The 14,564-nt window shown below is 38.6% G+C and overlaps 1 protein-coding gene across 1 annotated transcript in view; it reads right to left on the bottom strand.

Moving 5' to 3' along the window:
* Window positions 1-14,564, bottom strand: part of CACNA2D3 (calcium voltage-gated channel auxiliary subunit alpha2delta 3) — a 1,057,886-nt gene that overhangs the window by 78,148 nt on the left and 965,174 nt on the right. Inside the window, exons 28-31 of the mRNA XM_054976383.1 lie at window positions 12,238-12,299; window positions 11,738-11,782; window positions 9,485-9,547; window positions 1,541-1,611 (exon numbers count right to left, since the gene is read on the bottom strand). Coding sequence (XP_054832358.1) covers window positions 1,541-1,611; window positions 9,485-9,547; window positions 11,738-11,782; window positions 12,238-12,299 — 241 coding nt within the window. The remainder of the gene's footprint in view (window positions 1-1,540; window positions 1,612-9,484; window positions 9,548-11,737; window positions 11,783-12,237; window positions 12,300-14,564) is intronic.

The raw sequence follows: 14,564 nt of genomic DNA, 5'->3' as shown, positions 1-14,564 counted from the left end.
TTTTATTGAGGTTCAGGAATCACTGGGAAAGCACACTCATTAGTAAGGATCGCTAATGCATTATGTGAGGCAGCATGGTATGGTAGCTATATTGTTGAAGTAGGATCTGGAAGACTGAGAAAACCTGGTTCAAATCCACATGCTTCCATGAAGCTTGCTGGATGACCTTTGGCCATTTACTTTCAGCCTATTCTACCTTCACAGGGTTGAGATTGAAATGAATTTAGCAGCTCTGAGCTCCTTGAATAAGGCTGGGATAAATTAAATTGATATGTTTTCACATGAATTTGTGACTTACCAATGTGATACTTAAAATGCAACACATTTGAAAATTACCTAGTCAGATACTGTTACCTGGTTTCCCTTTTCTAATGATCCCAGAATCTCAGAATTGTTTGTCCAAGGGCCTTGGAAAAAATATTTTCCCCCAGTGTCTGTGCTTTGCATGGGGTGCTTTCCCTATGATTCCTAAATTGAGGGTCCCAGAAGTACACTATCAATATACTTTAAACATTTTTCCTTATTGTCTACAGCGTCTGTTAACACTGGGGTGGGATAAGATTTTAAACAATGAGAATTTCTCTCAAACTAGTGAAGGCCCACAGTTCAATCAGCAGTCTGAGGGGATTCACAGCTCAATCAGCAGTCTGAGGGAAAAGGCTGATTCAGTTGCAAAATATGGTTTGAGATCATTCTCTATTGAAATTATTAAATGAACTTCCAAATCAAATCACAGGTGAGGAAACAATGATTTTTAAGAAGAAAAATAATGAGATAAGTCAATGATACAATGGTTTTTTATGTGATCCCTCATTCATATAAAGACATTTAGTGAGCTATCAGATTAGTAGTCCTCTATGATCTTCTTAAGGATGGCTCATGCAGACAGATGAGTGGACTAGGATTCAATACGACTAATATTTATGTTATATAAATTGCATTGGTACAATATGATTTGGCAAGAGTTCTTCAATAAACCAGCCAGGTAGACTATATAGCAGACTGACAGTGCTAATTACAATGCAGATGTTACCACAGTTTATTGGATTCATGGTTCATACAAGTGATCTGCCATGAATATGTATGCTGTGATCATTCATGGGTCCCTTCTTCGCACATTACAACTGAATAGACCTCCTGAGTGAACAGTGATTTACATGAGTTAACTAGCTGCTGCAACATTTGTGCCAGCTGGCCAGCCTACTTTACTGCAAAGAGTTTTATCAGATGACTTGCACAGTCCTTCCATCATCATAAACTGAAAAGTGCAATCCCTACAGGGAAGTCTTTGTGGATTTTGCCATTAATATCCATTGGAAGAAGAACTGTGTTCTTTCAGTACTATGCCTTATTGAACTTTAAAGCCTGGGAATACTTTATTGGCCAAGACTTTGAACTGCATAGGAAAGTACGGGCATCAAAATGAATTTAATAAGATCACTGGCACACTGAACATAAAATAATTTATGGATTTGCTTGATATGCACATGATTGCATTTAACTAATTTTTGCAAAGAGAAGTGAGTTACAAATCTCTTACCTTTTAAAGGAGCCCATTATTAGCAATTTGTTCATCACTGCACCCTCAACTTCCCCAAAGAAGTTTCCCGTCTGCATGAAAAAGCATAAAATTGTCATGACCTGTTGATAAATGCAAATCCACATTGGCTACAATTTAAAGTGGCATATCCTAGGAAAAGATCAGAGTAGCTTTGACGGCAATGTAAACAAGTTTTAAGGGCTACTTCTATTTCATAAAAATTGAAAAGGATTTAACCATCAGGACAAGATTACAGAATAATCCCTTGAACAGATGTGAGAGCTTACACAATAGACTGAAGTTCATTGCATAACATCTAATGTTGGAAATAATTTTTTTTAAAAAAATACACTCAACCCTAAAGCTTGTAAAGAAAATAATCTGAGCATAAACCCATGTGATTAAAATGCTGATCCATAAACAGGGTTTGAAAGGATTTCCTAAACAAATCATAAAAAAGTTTTTAAAAATAATTTCTGAATGACCTGTTTAAGCAGCTAAAACTCTGTTTTATCATATACATTTTTATATCTCATTCAGAGTTGCTTCATACTAGAGAGTAACTTATTTTGCCTTCGCTTACTGAATTAAAAAACTAGAATAATGGAGATAGAGATGAAAATAGGGCTTTTATAGTTTTTCCTTGTAATCCTGAGGCCTGAGGCCCATTAGTTGTGTAAATCAACATTTTATTTTCATTTAATTTAATTCCTTTTTAATTTAATTCACTTTCTTTTTTTATTACCTGTTCAGATTTTTTATTCCATTCTTTTATTTGATTTCACTGCTTGGCTGTAACCCCCCCCCCCCCGGCCTATCGAATTTTTGCAATAAAGGGACTGTGCCATTCTTCCATGGGCAAAGAAGTCTCCTTTCCAAATTGTAGAAAGGGGAAACCATCCCTGTTTCATAGCCCATCCCTTCTCAAACTGGGGTTCACAGACCCGAGGGCTCATGAGGCTACTCTAACGAGTCTGTATAATGAGTGGAGGTTGTAAAAAGCACCACCAGTTTCCTCACAAAAGCAAAATATTAGTTATGAGAAAAAGGAAGAATAGCACAATCCAGTTTTGACCAGTGGCAGGAGGCAGATGCAATGCAAGTTACCTTTCCTGACTGCTTTCCTTTTCCTTGGCCCCATTTCCCACAATGTCCGCTCCCCCCACCATTGGTCCAGGCAGTTTTCCATCCATCTCCCCTACCCTGTCTGTGTTTACCATCCTCTCTCCCTCCAGGGTGGATGGGTTGATTCATTCCCTGATTGCCATCACTGCTATCCCCTATCACTATATGCACATGCTTTTTCATTACAGCAGCTTGTATTCAATGATGGGGAGCAGGAGGTGGGGAAGCAATTGGTGGTTTCCTTTTCTTTCTAGGGATGATTGACAGGGAAGAAGGGAGAAGAGAAATACTTTTTCACTCAGGTAATAAGACTGTGCTATAAGAAATGTGGCTCAGAGAGATGCTGTGGTAAATGATTGGGTACTGTCTGTTGAGGCAGATATGTTCCTTCTGGGTAGTTTCTGCATTAATATGTCATGTCAAATTGCTTATGTTTTAGTTCAGTTCTATATCAGATTTCTGCTGGTTTTAAAATTTCTGCTATCCATATTCTATTGTATTGTTTATTGAATGTCCCAGCCGTTGATTGTATTGACTTAAACTGAAATCCACTTTGAGTCTCAATGAGAAAGGGAAACTATAAATTACATATAAATAAAAATAAATAACCATTGAGGTAGGGAGAGGAATACAGCATCAATGCTGATCTTGTGCAAGTTTACACAAATTAGATCCTAACAGCCTGTTTCCAAGTATGTTTAGAAGTAAGCGTTGCCAGTTTTGGTAAGGCTTACTTTCAGCAAATATGCTTCACAAATGAAGGCAGATTTAAGCATACTTTTAACTAGGTATTCCTACTTGGGAGCAAACCACTACTGAACTTGATGGGACACTGCAGCCTACTCCCATGTGTTTTCTACTTAAAAGTAACCTAGGCATTTACTCCTAGGTGAGTGTGCTTTTGACTATGAGTCCAACCTAAGGCACAGTGACAATTCATTTTTTTCTTCAAATATAAACAAATGATAGCCCGCGGGAGTCCATGAACAAATGTAAGTTAAAATGGAGATTGTTAAAAATTGAGAACCACTGTCACAGGGAGTTAAAATTCTCAGTTGCATAGTAGTCCAGAGAGGCATGACAACATTGGTGTGTGAGGATTTTTATCCTTTCTGTGGAGCCTTTAGTGGCTGTGTATCCTCATCCCCCCCCCCAAATGAAGCATGTAGGCAAGTGGAGCTAAACCCTACCACCTTAGCTGTCATTCTGTTCAGTTTATTTTCTCCTTTTTATTCTAGCTTCCCTGAGTTCTGGTACTGTAGTCTTGATGGCTTCCAGCATTGCAGTACCATGGTGTGACAGGAGATACAGGAGGGAACAGGTTTTGGCTCCTCTTGCTAGTGTGTTCTATGTTTTTTTTTAAAGGCCCATTCCATACATGAACAGATGAGTTCATCTATAAATACAGGAGATTTCCCCATTTTGGTCCTGAACTAAAAAAAGATTGTTCCCCACCAGTTGACACCTCTGTTTTCTTTTAAACACAATTTAAGACACTGAGACATCTCAGAATCCCAGTCAATAGTACTCACATAGAAAAATCACATCCTTCTTTATCATTCATCTCTTGTGTTTTATCTAATTTGGCCATAAACATCAGTTTATCTAATTCTCAATGCAGCCCCATGTTTGAATAATTAAATCTGGAGAGAGAAGCCATGAACACACAAAACATATCTTCCAACATACCTGAGAAAAGCCCTAGGTTTCCAGAAAAATCTGAATTCTAAAAAATAAAAAGGGGTTAACCCACCCACTCCCAATAATAGAAGCAGCCCATGCACTTTTAAGAAACTGATGTCCTCTGCAGTGGCCATTGCGAGGGTTATTAGGCAACCACAACAATATTGTCAGCCTTCAAGACTTAGGGCCAAGCTACACATGACGAATGACACTTGAACGGCAAGTGGATTGAGTGGAGGGCAAGTGAACAGGGAGAAATACACTTGCCGTTCAAGTGTCATTCGTCATGTGTAGCTTGGCCCTTAGTTTCTGTCAGTAAAAGGTGTGGGGGTGGGGGTGAAAGGGTTCTTTCCAGACCTGTTTTGGCCTTTGAGGGAGGACTTAGCATGGCCAGACCTGGCAGAAAGCACTGGCAGTCCTGGCTGGCTGCTCACTACTATACAACAGTAGCTATTACCCAAAGCAAGAATTGTGTAGTTCTTAGAGTCTCAGACTAGGATCTGAGAGACCCAGGTTCAAATGCCCACTCTCCTTGTGGAACCCCACTTGGTGACCCAAATAGTCACATACTTCCAGCCTAACCACCTCACAGGATGGATAAAATGCAAGAGAAGAAACTTATTTAAGCTACTTTGGGTTCCCACTGGGGAGAAAGGCTAAGTATAAATAAAGTAAATAAATAATAAATATAGCTGAAGATGGGTGGTGGATAGAAAGGTAAGGATGCGTAAATCTTCCAGAAAGAGGGAAAGAGAAAACAGTGTGGGAATGGGGGTACAGGGAAAATTTAGATACTTCCCATCAGTCCCTGCAGATTCTGCATTATGCAGCTGGGTTTTCTTTTCATCCAAACAAGAATAAAAGAACATGAAAGACACTGCAGACTTGGCCATCTGGAAAAATCAGCAGTGGCTGAACATAGCCTAACTCAAACGGGACACAGTAGCCTATTCCAGGACACTAAAATACTGGACAACACTTCCAACTACTTCGTCAGATTGCACAGGGAAGCCATTGAAATTCATAAGCATAAGCACAATTTCAACAGGAAAGAAGAGACCTTAGGAATGAACAGAGCATGGTTTCCAGTACTGAGAAACACCAGGCTAACAAAACACTCTATACCCGACAATAGCCCTGCAGAGAAGATTAGCATATCAAGCACCAATCCATATGCAAAAGAACCTCCTCGGGATACAGTGAAGCCTCCCTCCATTAGCATTCCACACCCTGGGAAACTCTTACAGGATGACTCAGCCCAACCCTACCTTCCTGAGTAGATAAAAATTACCTGCCACTTCTTTTCCACACTGTGACACAGAGATCTCTGTCTTTTGGTGCTACACCTCTGAAGATGCCAGTCACAGCTGCTGGTGAAACATGAGGAACTACAATGCCAAGACCACGGCTATACAGCCCGGAAAATCCACAACAACCATCTTATGCAGTTGCTTTAGGATGTTTCTGTATTTCTACAACAGCAGCCAAAAATCTAGCAACCCTATATATAGTCTGAGTCAGAGTACTGAAAGCATTAACCTAGTATGGTGAAATGGTTAATGTTTCAGAGTAGGATCTGGGAGGCCCAGGTTCAAATTCCCACAATACTATGAAGTTCACTGACTGACCTTGGGCCTGCCACTTGTCTCAGCCTAACCTACTTCATAAAGTTATTGTGGGATTAAACGGGGAAGAACCATATGTACTCCTCTGAGCTGTTTGGCAAAAAGGCAGGATAAAGAAATATTAGGCAGACACACAGAAAAGAGTCTTCCTTGTGTGCAGTTCTGTCTGTCTACTAGAGGATACAAGCAAATTGTTTGTCCTTGTGCTTAGCAGGGGCAACCCCAGAGAAAGGAATCATTCTCTCAAACTGGACCCTTCCAAAGCCAAGAAGATGGCACAATTATTAGTGGAAATGTTCTGTACACAACTGCCGATCAGGACAATCATATTTGTGAATACATCTGTTAACACTTGTGCTTTAATGTGCCTTGCAGGCAGATAACTGCTGAACTGCTTTTTCACCTTGCTACCCCTCCCACTTCCCAGGGACCTGGAACTAGACTAGATGCCAGAATAATGGTCAGATAACAGAGATTTGTGGTTGTTGCCAAATGTTTATTATAATAGCCTTATTTACAAGTTAGGTAAAATATTCTATATTGTTTGAGCCAGTATTCATTATTATCGGACTGTAATTGTTACTAGAGGTAGGCACAGACCAGGAAACGGACCTAAATTTGACACGGACTGGCCTGGTTTGTGGTTTGCGGGCACGCAGTTCATGGGACCATGTTTTTCATGAACTTTGGTCCATTTGGGCCGGTCTGTCGGTCTGTGGTCCGTGAGTCCAGACATCCTGGTGCTGATCTATCAGTTCCCTAGGCAATGGAGGGGATGTCTGCAGACCTTCTGTAGCCCTTGAAACACACCAATCCTAGCCCTCAAAACCCTGATAGGCAGCTCTGGCTGCCAACCAGAGAGCTCCCATTCTTCTCTATGTGAGCAAGAAGCAAGAATTAATTCCCTAGGCAAAAGTTGGGAAGGTGTCTGTGTGGTGATTGAGGGGGCTCTTCCTCCACTCTTTTCTGTTTGATTTTGCTTCATTGCAACTTTTTGGTGCTGCAAGTCAATTGGCATTTGCAACTCCTAGATACTGGAAGTTTCCTGAGGGCAGCCGCTTTATGGGTCTGCTGAAGCCTTGCTGTGAGTTTGGCATCTCTGAGTGCAGGGGGCAGTCCTAAGGCCCCCGGAAGTGACAGACCACAGACCGACAAACCAGTCTGTGAACAGGGCAGGTCCGTGAAAAGTTCATGGTCTGTAGTCCATGAAATGCAATGGACCACAGGCCGATGGTCCGTTGGACTTTTTCTGGTCCATGCCCACCTCTGATTGCCACCTAGCGCTTTCCTATGCAGTGAAGTGTCATAGTGTGGAAAATATACAAACTTTTGGTAGACTCTTCTAGTTCAAAGTGATTCCATGCACATATTCTTTCTACTTTTAAAAGAAGAAATCCCTGTTATGTTTTGTTGTGGTAAGGAGAATTCTACTTCACAGAATCCATAGGGTTTGTGTTAATGAAACCCCAACACCATTGTAAGTGTAGATTTGGTGTCAAATTGTAGATTTGGTGTCAAATATGTATGTGGGAGTTTGCTGGGGAACAAATTACAGTCCAAGTCAAAAAGGGAAGTGTTTCTCTGCTGAAAGGACAAGAATTGCATTCTATACATTGTTGAGAAGATTGGAACTTCTCCCAAAGTATGGATGTGTAAAGCTTGTTAGGCACAAGAAAATCATTTGCATTTTATTGCTCAAATATGTAGAGGTTCAGAGGGTATATCTGAGTTTCAGGATACGAAGTGAGGCATCAAATAATTCCAAAAACCAGACCAGGCACAATAAAGATGGGAATCTGATTAGTAAACAATACATCAGTGGAAGTTTGGCATTAAAGTCCAGTTATCAGTAGAAAATATATTTCAAATAATGTGAAACAACTGAGGCATGATCTAGCCCAGCTTAAGCACTTTTAAATTGCCATTGACCTCAATGGGAGAAACAAGCATGTACTTAATGCTACTGTTGAAATCAGTGGGGCTTCAAAATATTGACCAAAGTGGATCACACTCCTAGTATTTTCCAGATTACAGAATTTCATTTGACCTGCTTAGTATGTTTATTCAGTTCTGCTAATTCTCTGGAATACACAAAAAGGACTTTTTAGAATATCTGTAGATGGAAAAACAAACAGAAGAATATTAGTTTTTCTTGTATGATATATTATTGGGAAATAGGTGAGAAAGTGATCCAAGAATTGTTAGAAATAAGACATGGGGGGCATAATAAATAAACTGGCTTCCTTCTTCCTGCTTTTTATTACTGAACTAACACCCAATGAGTGAAAAAACAAGTAGCATTTTTTTATGAAAACTGATCAGAGTTCGGGTATCTCTGAAATAAGTGGTAGGAGCTTTGAGCACCACTGCTCTGGGAAGGGCACTAGCTGTCACTGGCAATCTTGGTATTCTAAATAAAAAGTGTGTTGTGGTCTTTCTTGTATAATATGGCATGCATTTACCATCAGATGCCATATACTTGAGACTGCAAAGGGAGTAAAGCTTTGATTATTTTTGGAAACCTTTGTTTTATGTAAACACACAGCAACGATCAGTGGGGGTACGTTGTTACAAAATCATAGCCCAGATTTTGTATGTATGTTCCTTTTATTTCCTTTGCATGATAACTGTAGTTGGAAAAGGCAGCAGTATAAAGAACATGTTTTTCCAGGAAATTGAAAGTTGAAAATATCTCTTCTTCATTTTTTCAAATTATTTCAATCATGCAATAAGTAATCTAGTTTAAATTAATTTATTTTACTATTTAACTATTCTTGAAATTTTCAAAATCCAAGCTATTGTATAAATGGTTTTCCTTCAATTTTTAAATATTCTTTTTAAAATATTTGGAGGAATGCTTACTTGCAGTCACTGCTCTACATCTCTTATAATGTTATAATTTCAATCAAAACTCACCTACAGTTTTAAAAGATTTTTTCCCCATCATAATCTTGTGTCTGTGATAGAAGCAATGGCTGCTCTGCTAGAGCAATTGCCAGTCCACATGTTCTGCAACAACACATGCCAAATTGCAACTTTTCTACTTTCAGACATTTTACACATTCATTAGGTAACCGAAGTGCCACAGAAAGCTATGGGTGAACTTTACCCCTTTCTATTAACTGCCATACTTGTGTAGCTTATATAATTAAAGTTCTCTAATAATAATGTTTTACTTCAAAATGTAAATACATAACCTTCTTAGTGTGGGGGAAAATCTCCATGAAAAACAACTCCCCCCCCCCCAGCTAAAAATTCCTGAAGAATGACAGGCATGTCTACAGAAAGGGGTTCCATAAATTAAAGTTTTTTATGAGCTTAAGAGCAGACCTACCCCACTGTGAGGCAGAATTTTTTTCAGATCCCCAGAAAGGCAACTCATGTACTCTGGGATGAGGAGGCTGTTTTAGTCTCACACTATTTATTCCTTCACTAACCTAAGTCCTGAAACCTTAACTCCAAAAATTATTTTGTTCCATGGTTAAAAAGAGAAAGGAAGATGCTCACTTACCTGAGTATAGTCTTCAGAAACTAATATAAATCCATTATTATCAATGAGGTAACAGTTAATGTTCTGTAAAATATCAAAATTGGTGTTTGAATTTTTGACTTTGGTAATGAAGTGCACCCAAGTGTCATATAAATCAATAAATCCTTCATTCACATTTAGCAGTCTAAGAGCAGTCCTTCTGCTTTTTAATGAAAGTCCAGGGTAAGGAGTAGACATGGGCATGAACAGGAGAAAAATGAACATGGTGTTAGTTGTTCATTGCCATCCACAAACAACGAACAACAAACGTTGACGAACATGACCTGTTCACGAACATGTTCGCTGTTCGTGGGGGCCAGCAGGCTCTCCTCCAGCCATCAACATCCCTACCACACCACTCCCCCAAACCCTACCTGAGTAGGCAGCAGGAAATGTACCAATAATAAATAATAGCTTGGCCCTAGAGCCTGGCAGCAGCCCTGGAACCTGAAGGGGTAGATCCCTACCGCACCACTCCCAGAAACCTTACCTGAGCAAGCAGCAGGAAAGGTACCAATAATAAATAATAGCTTGGCCCAGAGCCTGGCAGCAGCCTTGGAACTTGAAGAGGTAGATCCCTATCCCACCACACACAAAGAAAATTCAAGCTCCAATGCACTCTCCCTGTCTCTCTCTCAAAATGCCAACAGCAACTGTCTCTCCCTCACTGTCTGCAAAACCAGAGCTGGGAGCCGCCGCCCCCCTCCACTCTTTGCTTCCTTGTGACAAATTTGGAGCTCCACACTTGAAAGGAAGACCTGCCTATCAAGCTAAATTGGGCTTAGATTGGGGTTTCCAGGACAACAGCAGGAGTTCAGACAGAGTTCAGGCAGTTCCTGCCTCCAGTTGCCAAGGGAATTGATTGCAGGTGCCAGATTGTCTGGCTTGACGAACAGCAACGAACAGCAATGAACGAGGCTTGCAATGACCACATGTTCATTTAGAATGGGGCCTCACAAACAGCTTGTTCACGAACAGCTGATTGGGCTGTTCCTGGCTTTTTTAAGTTCTTATTGTTACTAGAGATGTGTCCATCTCTAGTAAGGAGCAGACCATGTATATGTGTTACAGCAAGAAGATAAGAATGCTGGACATGTACCCTTTTTATTAGACAATTCCAAGAGGATAGGGTGTGTATGTCTTTCTATGTATATCTGCTAGAGGTGAAAGGTGACAGTGTGATAAACAGGGCACAAGTTGACAGAACGTACAGATCCTGGATTGCTGACTTTATGGTGTTTTGATTCCAAAGTGATAGCTTGATAACTCCAGCTTCATTGCTTTAGGCTACATATAACTCAGTGAGATATCTAGATAGGTATAAATGTGAGTTCATTGAAAAGCATGTATGCAGGATGTTGGAAGGAATGTATGATAAAGCTTATCCAGAAAATTCATAGCAGGCTGACATACCTCTACCTCTGGCAAACCAAGATGGGGACTGTATGAAATTAACAAAATCACAGAACTTATTTTCAATAGCTGCCTTTTTACTCCATAGAGGGGGAAAAAACCCTGTCAAATAACTAGATGTATTCTATTCTAGTGCCATTGCTTTTATGGAATGCATATAGATGCATAGATGCATTCCATAAAAGGCAATAACTCTGGAATAAAACAGAGCAACACAACACAAAATAAAACCCAGTATATAGGCTTTTACAAATCAGAATGAGAGAACATTTACAAAGATTTTCTTTCTTTTTTTCAGAGATTAGAAACTTTAACAAAAGGACTAGTGATGAAAAGGTTACTGACTGAAAAAATATTTGGTTCCAAAGTAAGGGAAGGGGTTGTATATATGAATCTTCCCCCCTCCCCCAAATAAAAATAAATGTTTGTATACATATACATTCCATGTCAAGGAGAACAGTAGGATGGACTTTATCAATCACATGCCAGTTTTCTACATTCAGGATTATTTTCCCTGTCAAAAGCAGTCAAATAAATGATACTCGATCTACAGCTTGACATAGTACAGATAAGGGAAAATATTGTGTTGAGTGTGGCCCTTCGTTTTTTAGAATATAATTAATTGCCCACACTGACTTCCAAACTTACATCTTTAATTTCATAAACATGATAGCTATAAGGCAATTCAAGAATAGAATTTGTGTAGTTCTATTCTGAATATATTCTTCAGATAAAATATGCACCTTCTAATTTGTTTTTTACTTAGAAATACTGGTGGCATAGACATGAAACATTAAAGAATGTGTCTATAGAAATATTTACCTCATCATCACAGCTTATAGAACATCGGCCATCCAGAGATGTACACTAGAAGAGAATATATTATTTCAATGAAAACACTGATACTGAAAACCGTTGAAGTATATAAAAAAATAATTTTATTTACAAGTATTAATGTGTTGAACATGACAAATGTTATCTGATTTCTTCTTAATATCAGGATCCAGCATTAGGGTTGCATCAGAGATACTCTAGCAATATCTCTGCATATAATCTCTCTGTATGTAAGATTGAGGAAGACTTCTGTTCTATCCTGCCATAGGTATGCAATAACAACATACCAATGGAAAGCAGTTTTTCAAAGGCAGTTTACTGCTGAAAAGACGTAGTCAGATATGGATGGCAGATAAATTGTTTACCTTGAAAGCTAAATATTAGTGGATTGCTAGAAAAATGTAGCAAACATATATCCTCTCCCATCAATTTCATCCTATAAGGTGGCCTAGTTACCCTGTGCTGTTAAATAGTAAATTGTAGCATACCTGTCTACTGGCAGTCCAAAATTTTCTCTGGAAAAACTCAAGTTTCATCTGGATACCTACAGCTGATGAAAGTTACAAACAAACTTTAAAAAAAAATCTTCTCATATGATGTTTTCTAGTTCAACATATTTTAAAGCTAAGAAACACTTGAGAAAAGAGTATTAACATCTGAGAACATGAACTGCATATCAAATTCTAGCAACAAATCGTTTTCTAATTCCCTGTGTTTTAATTGTTGTTTTTATGCTTTGTGTGTTCTAGTTTTGGTTTTAATTGTTTTAAAGATGTGTTTTTGTTTGGCAAATAAATAATTTTGTAAAATTTTGTAAATAAATAAATCTAAATGCATTTGTGTGAAATTAAAAAAATTGGTTTCAATGGAATCAACTTTTAAGTAAATGCTTATCATTGCAGCCCTGCCTAAGCTTGTTTATTCAAAAGAAATAATTTCAACAGCCTGCTTGCACCCAAATAAGCCTGAGAGCCATTAATAGCTGGAAGATTAACTATACAATTCTAAATGGATTTATATCCTTTGATGGACTTTGAAGGATATAATTCTATTTAGGATTGTAGTAGTATAATTCTGCTTGGGACTGCATTGCTTAAATCGAAGCACGGGTATAAATCTGCAATTGGTTACAAACAGAGAAGGTATTGATGATATGACAACATGGAAGAAATACATGGCTGACCAGTTCTTAAAGTTAGGATTATTAATGTATTTATTTAATACTTTATTACACTTTTATCATTTAAAACAAGCCTCAAAGTGGTTAACATATCTAATAACATAAGGAAACAACCATACAAAAAAAGTCCCTTTACTATCACATATATATCTTCCAACCAGGTATTTCTAATCAAGAAAATTCTCATAGAATATTAAAAGCTCATCTAAACAATTTGGCTTTACACAACGTCCTAAACCTCTACAGGACAGACTCCTTACAATGTAATCTCATTCAGACTTACTCCATTCTATTATCAATGGTTTCAGTAGGGTTAGGCTGAAATAACTAAATAGTCAAAGAAAATGGCTTCTTATCATGCATCCATGAGCTGAGCTGTCCAACATGAATGACATTTGATGAGTCTGATTTTTAAAAACGTTAAAACACTTAATATTCCAGGTGTCAAATTTCTGAGACAAGAATTGGTATTTTGTATCACTTGGAACGTCCGAATAATGAATATGTAAGCAATTAATAATGAGTACATAAAAATTGTTTTCATTTGGAGCATATGGGTGTGGAGAACTAACAGTGCAATCCTAAACAGTGATATTTTCAACATTTTTTCCCAGACCACCCTCAAATACTAGAAGTAGGCCTGGTTAAGAGAAACGTAATGAAAGAAAGAGGACACAGAAAGCCAAGTGGCAGGAAGGGGCAGAGTTTAGCTCTGGTTTTCTTAACATGCTCTGATTTTCTTAACAAAATAGATTCCCCACATTAACAGGTAAACTCATGTACATACACTGGAATTGCTCCACCGTTTAATCACCTAAAAAAAGTTACCAGTCTTTTCTCCCTTTGGCAACTAAGCTGAGAAGAAACATTGCAGAAGGGGAAGGGTTGCTCCTTCTCAAATCCCCTCCTGAAGTTGCTTTTAAGAAAACTGAAAGCTGCAGTGAGACCACAGACCCCTAGTTATCACAGTTCTTTCACATTTATCAGGTATATCCATAAATCTGCCTGTCTTCTTTGCATTACTGGTTGCAGTTTATTCACACTATCAGGAGAAGACTTTAGGTGCTGCTTGGCATCTGGGGGGTGGGGAGTGCAGCATGAGTTTCCACCCCTCTCTTAGGGGATAGAAAGCAACATGTTTTCCTCAGGCTGATCACTGCAATGGTAGCACTGCCAATGACCAGGCAGGTATTTGTCTTATAACCCCAGTATGAAGTGATGTCAGTTTGCCAGGTGTACAAGCAAACATATTTGACCTCTGTACAGCATGTGCAGTATAGAATAGAATACCAAGTTATCGCGACTGTATGAATGAATGGGCCATTTTTGGCTTCATTAATATATGAATATATATTCTTACCAACTACTATTCCAAAGAGCAGCCTACATTTCTTCTTGGCTGTTAATTTAATTGACTTTCTAACAGGGGTGTGTAATTCAGTATTGATATGCCAAATATATACCAGGAAAATGACTAAATCAGCATTATCCAGGTATACAAATCAAATTAGAGAATCCTGAATAAAATCAGGATACATAGCACACTGTGCCAGATAAACTGAATATTTGGTTTTATCTGTCAAATGCAGCTCAGCCAGTTTAAAGCTGGCTGGCTGCTTTGCCAAGCTGTCTTTC

Source organism: Eublepharis macularius, chromosome 4, assembly GCF_028583425.1.
Source record: "Eublepharis macularius isolate TG4126 chromosome 4, MPM_Emac_v1.0, whole genome shotgun sequence".
NCBI lineage: Eukaryota > Metazoa > Chordata > Lepidosauria > Squamata > Eublepharidae > Eublepharis > Eublepharis macularius.
This window is presented reverse-complemented; position numbering and strand designations above follow the sequence as displayed.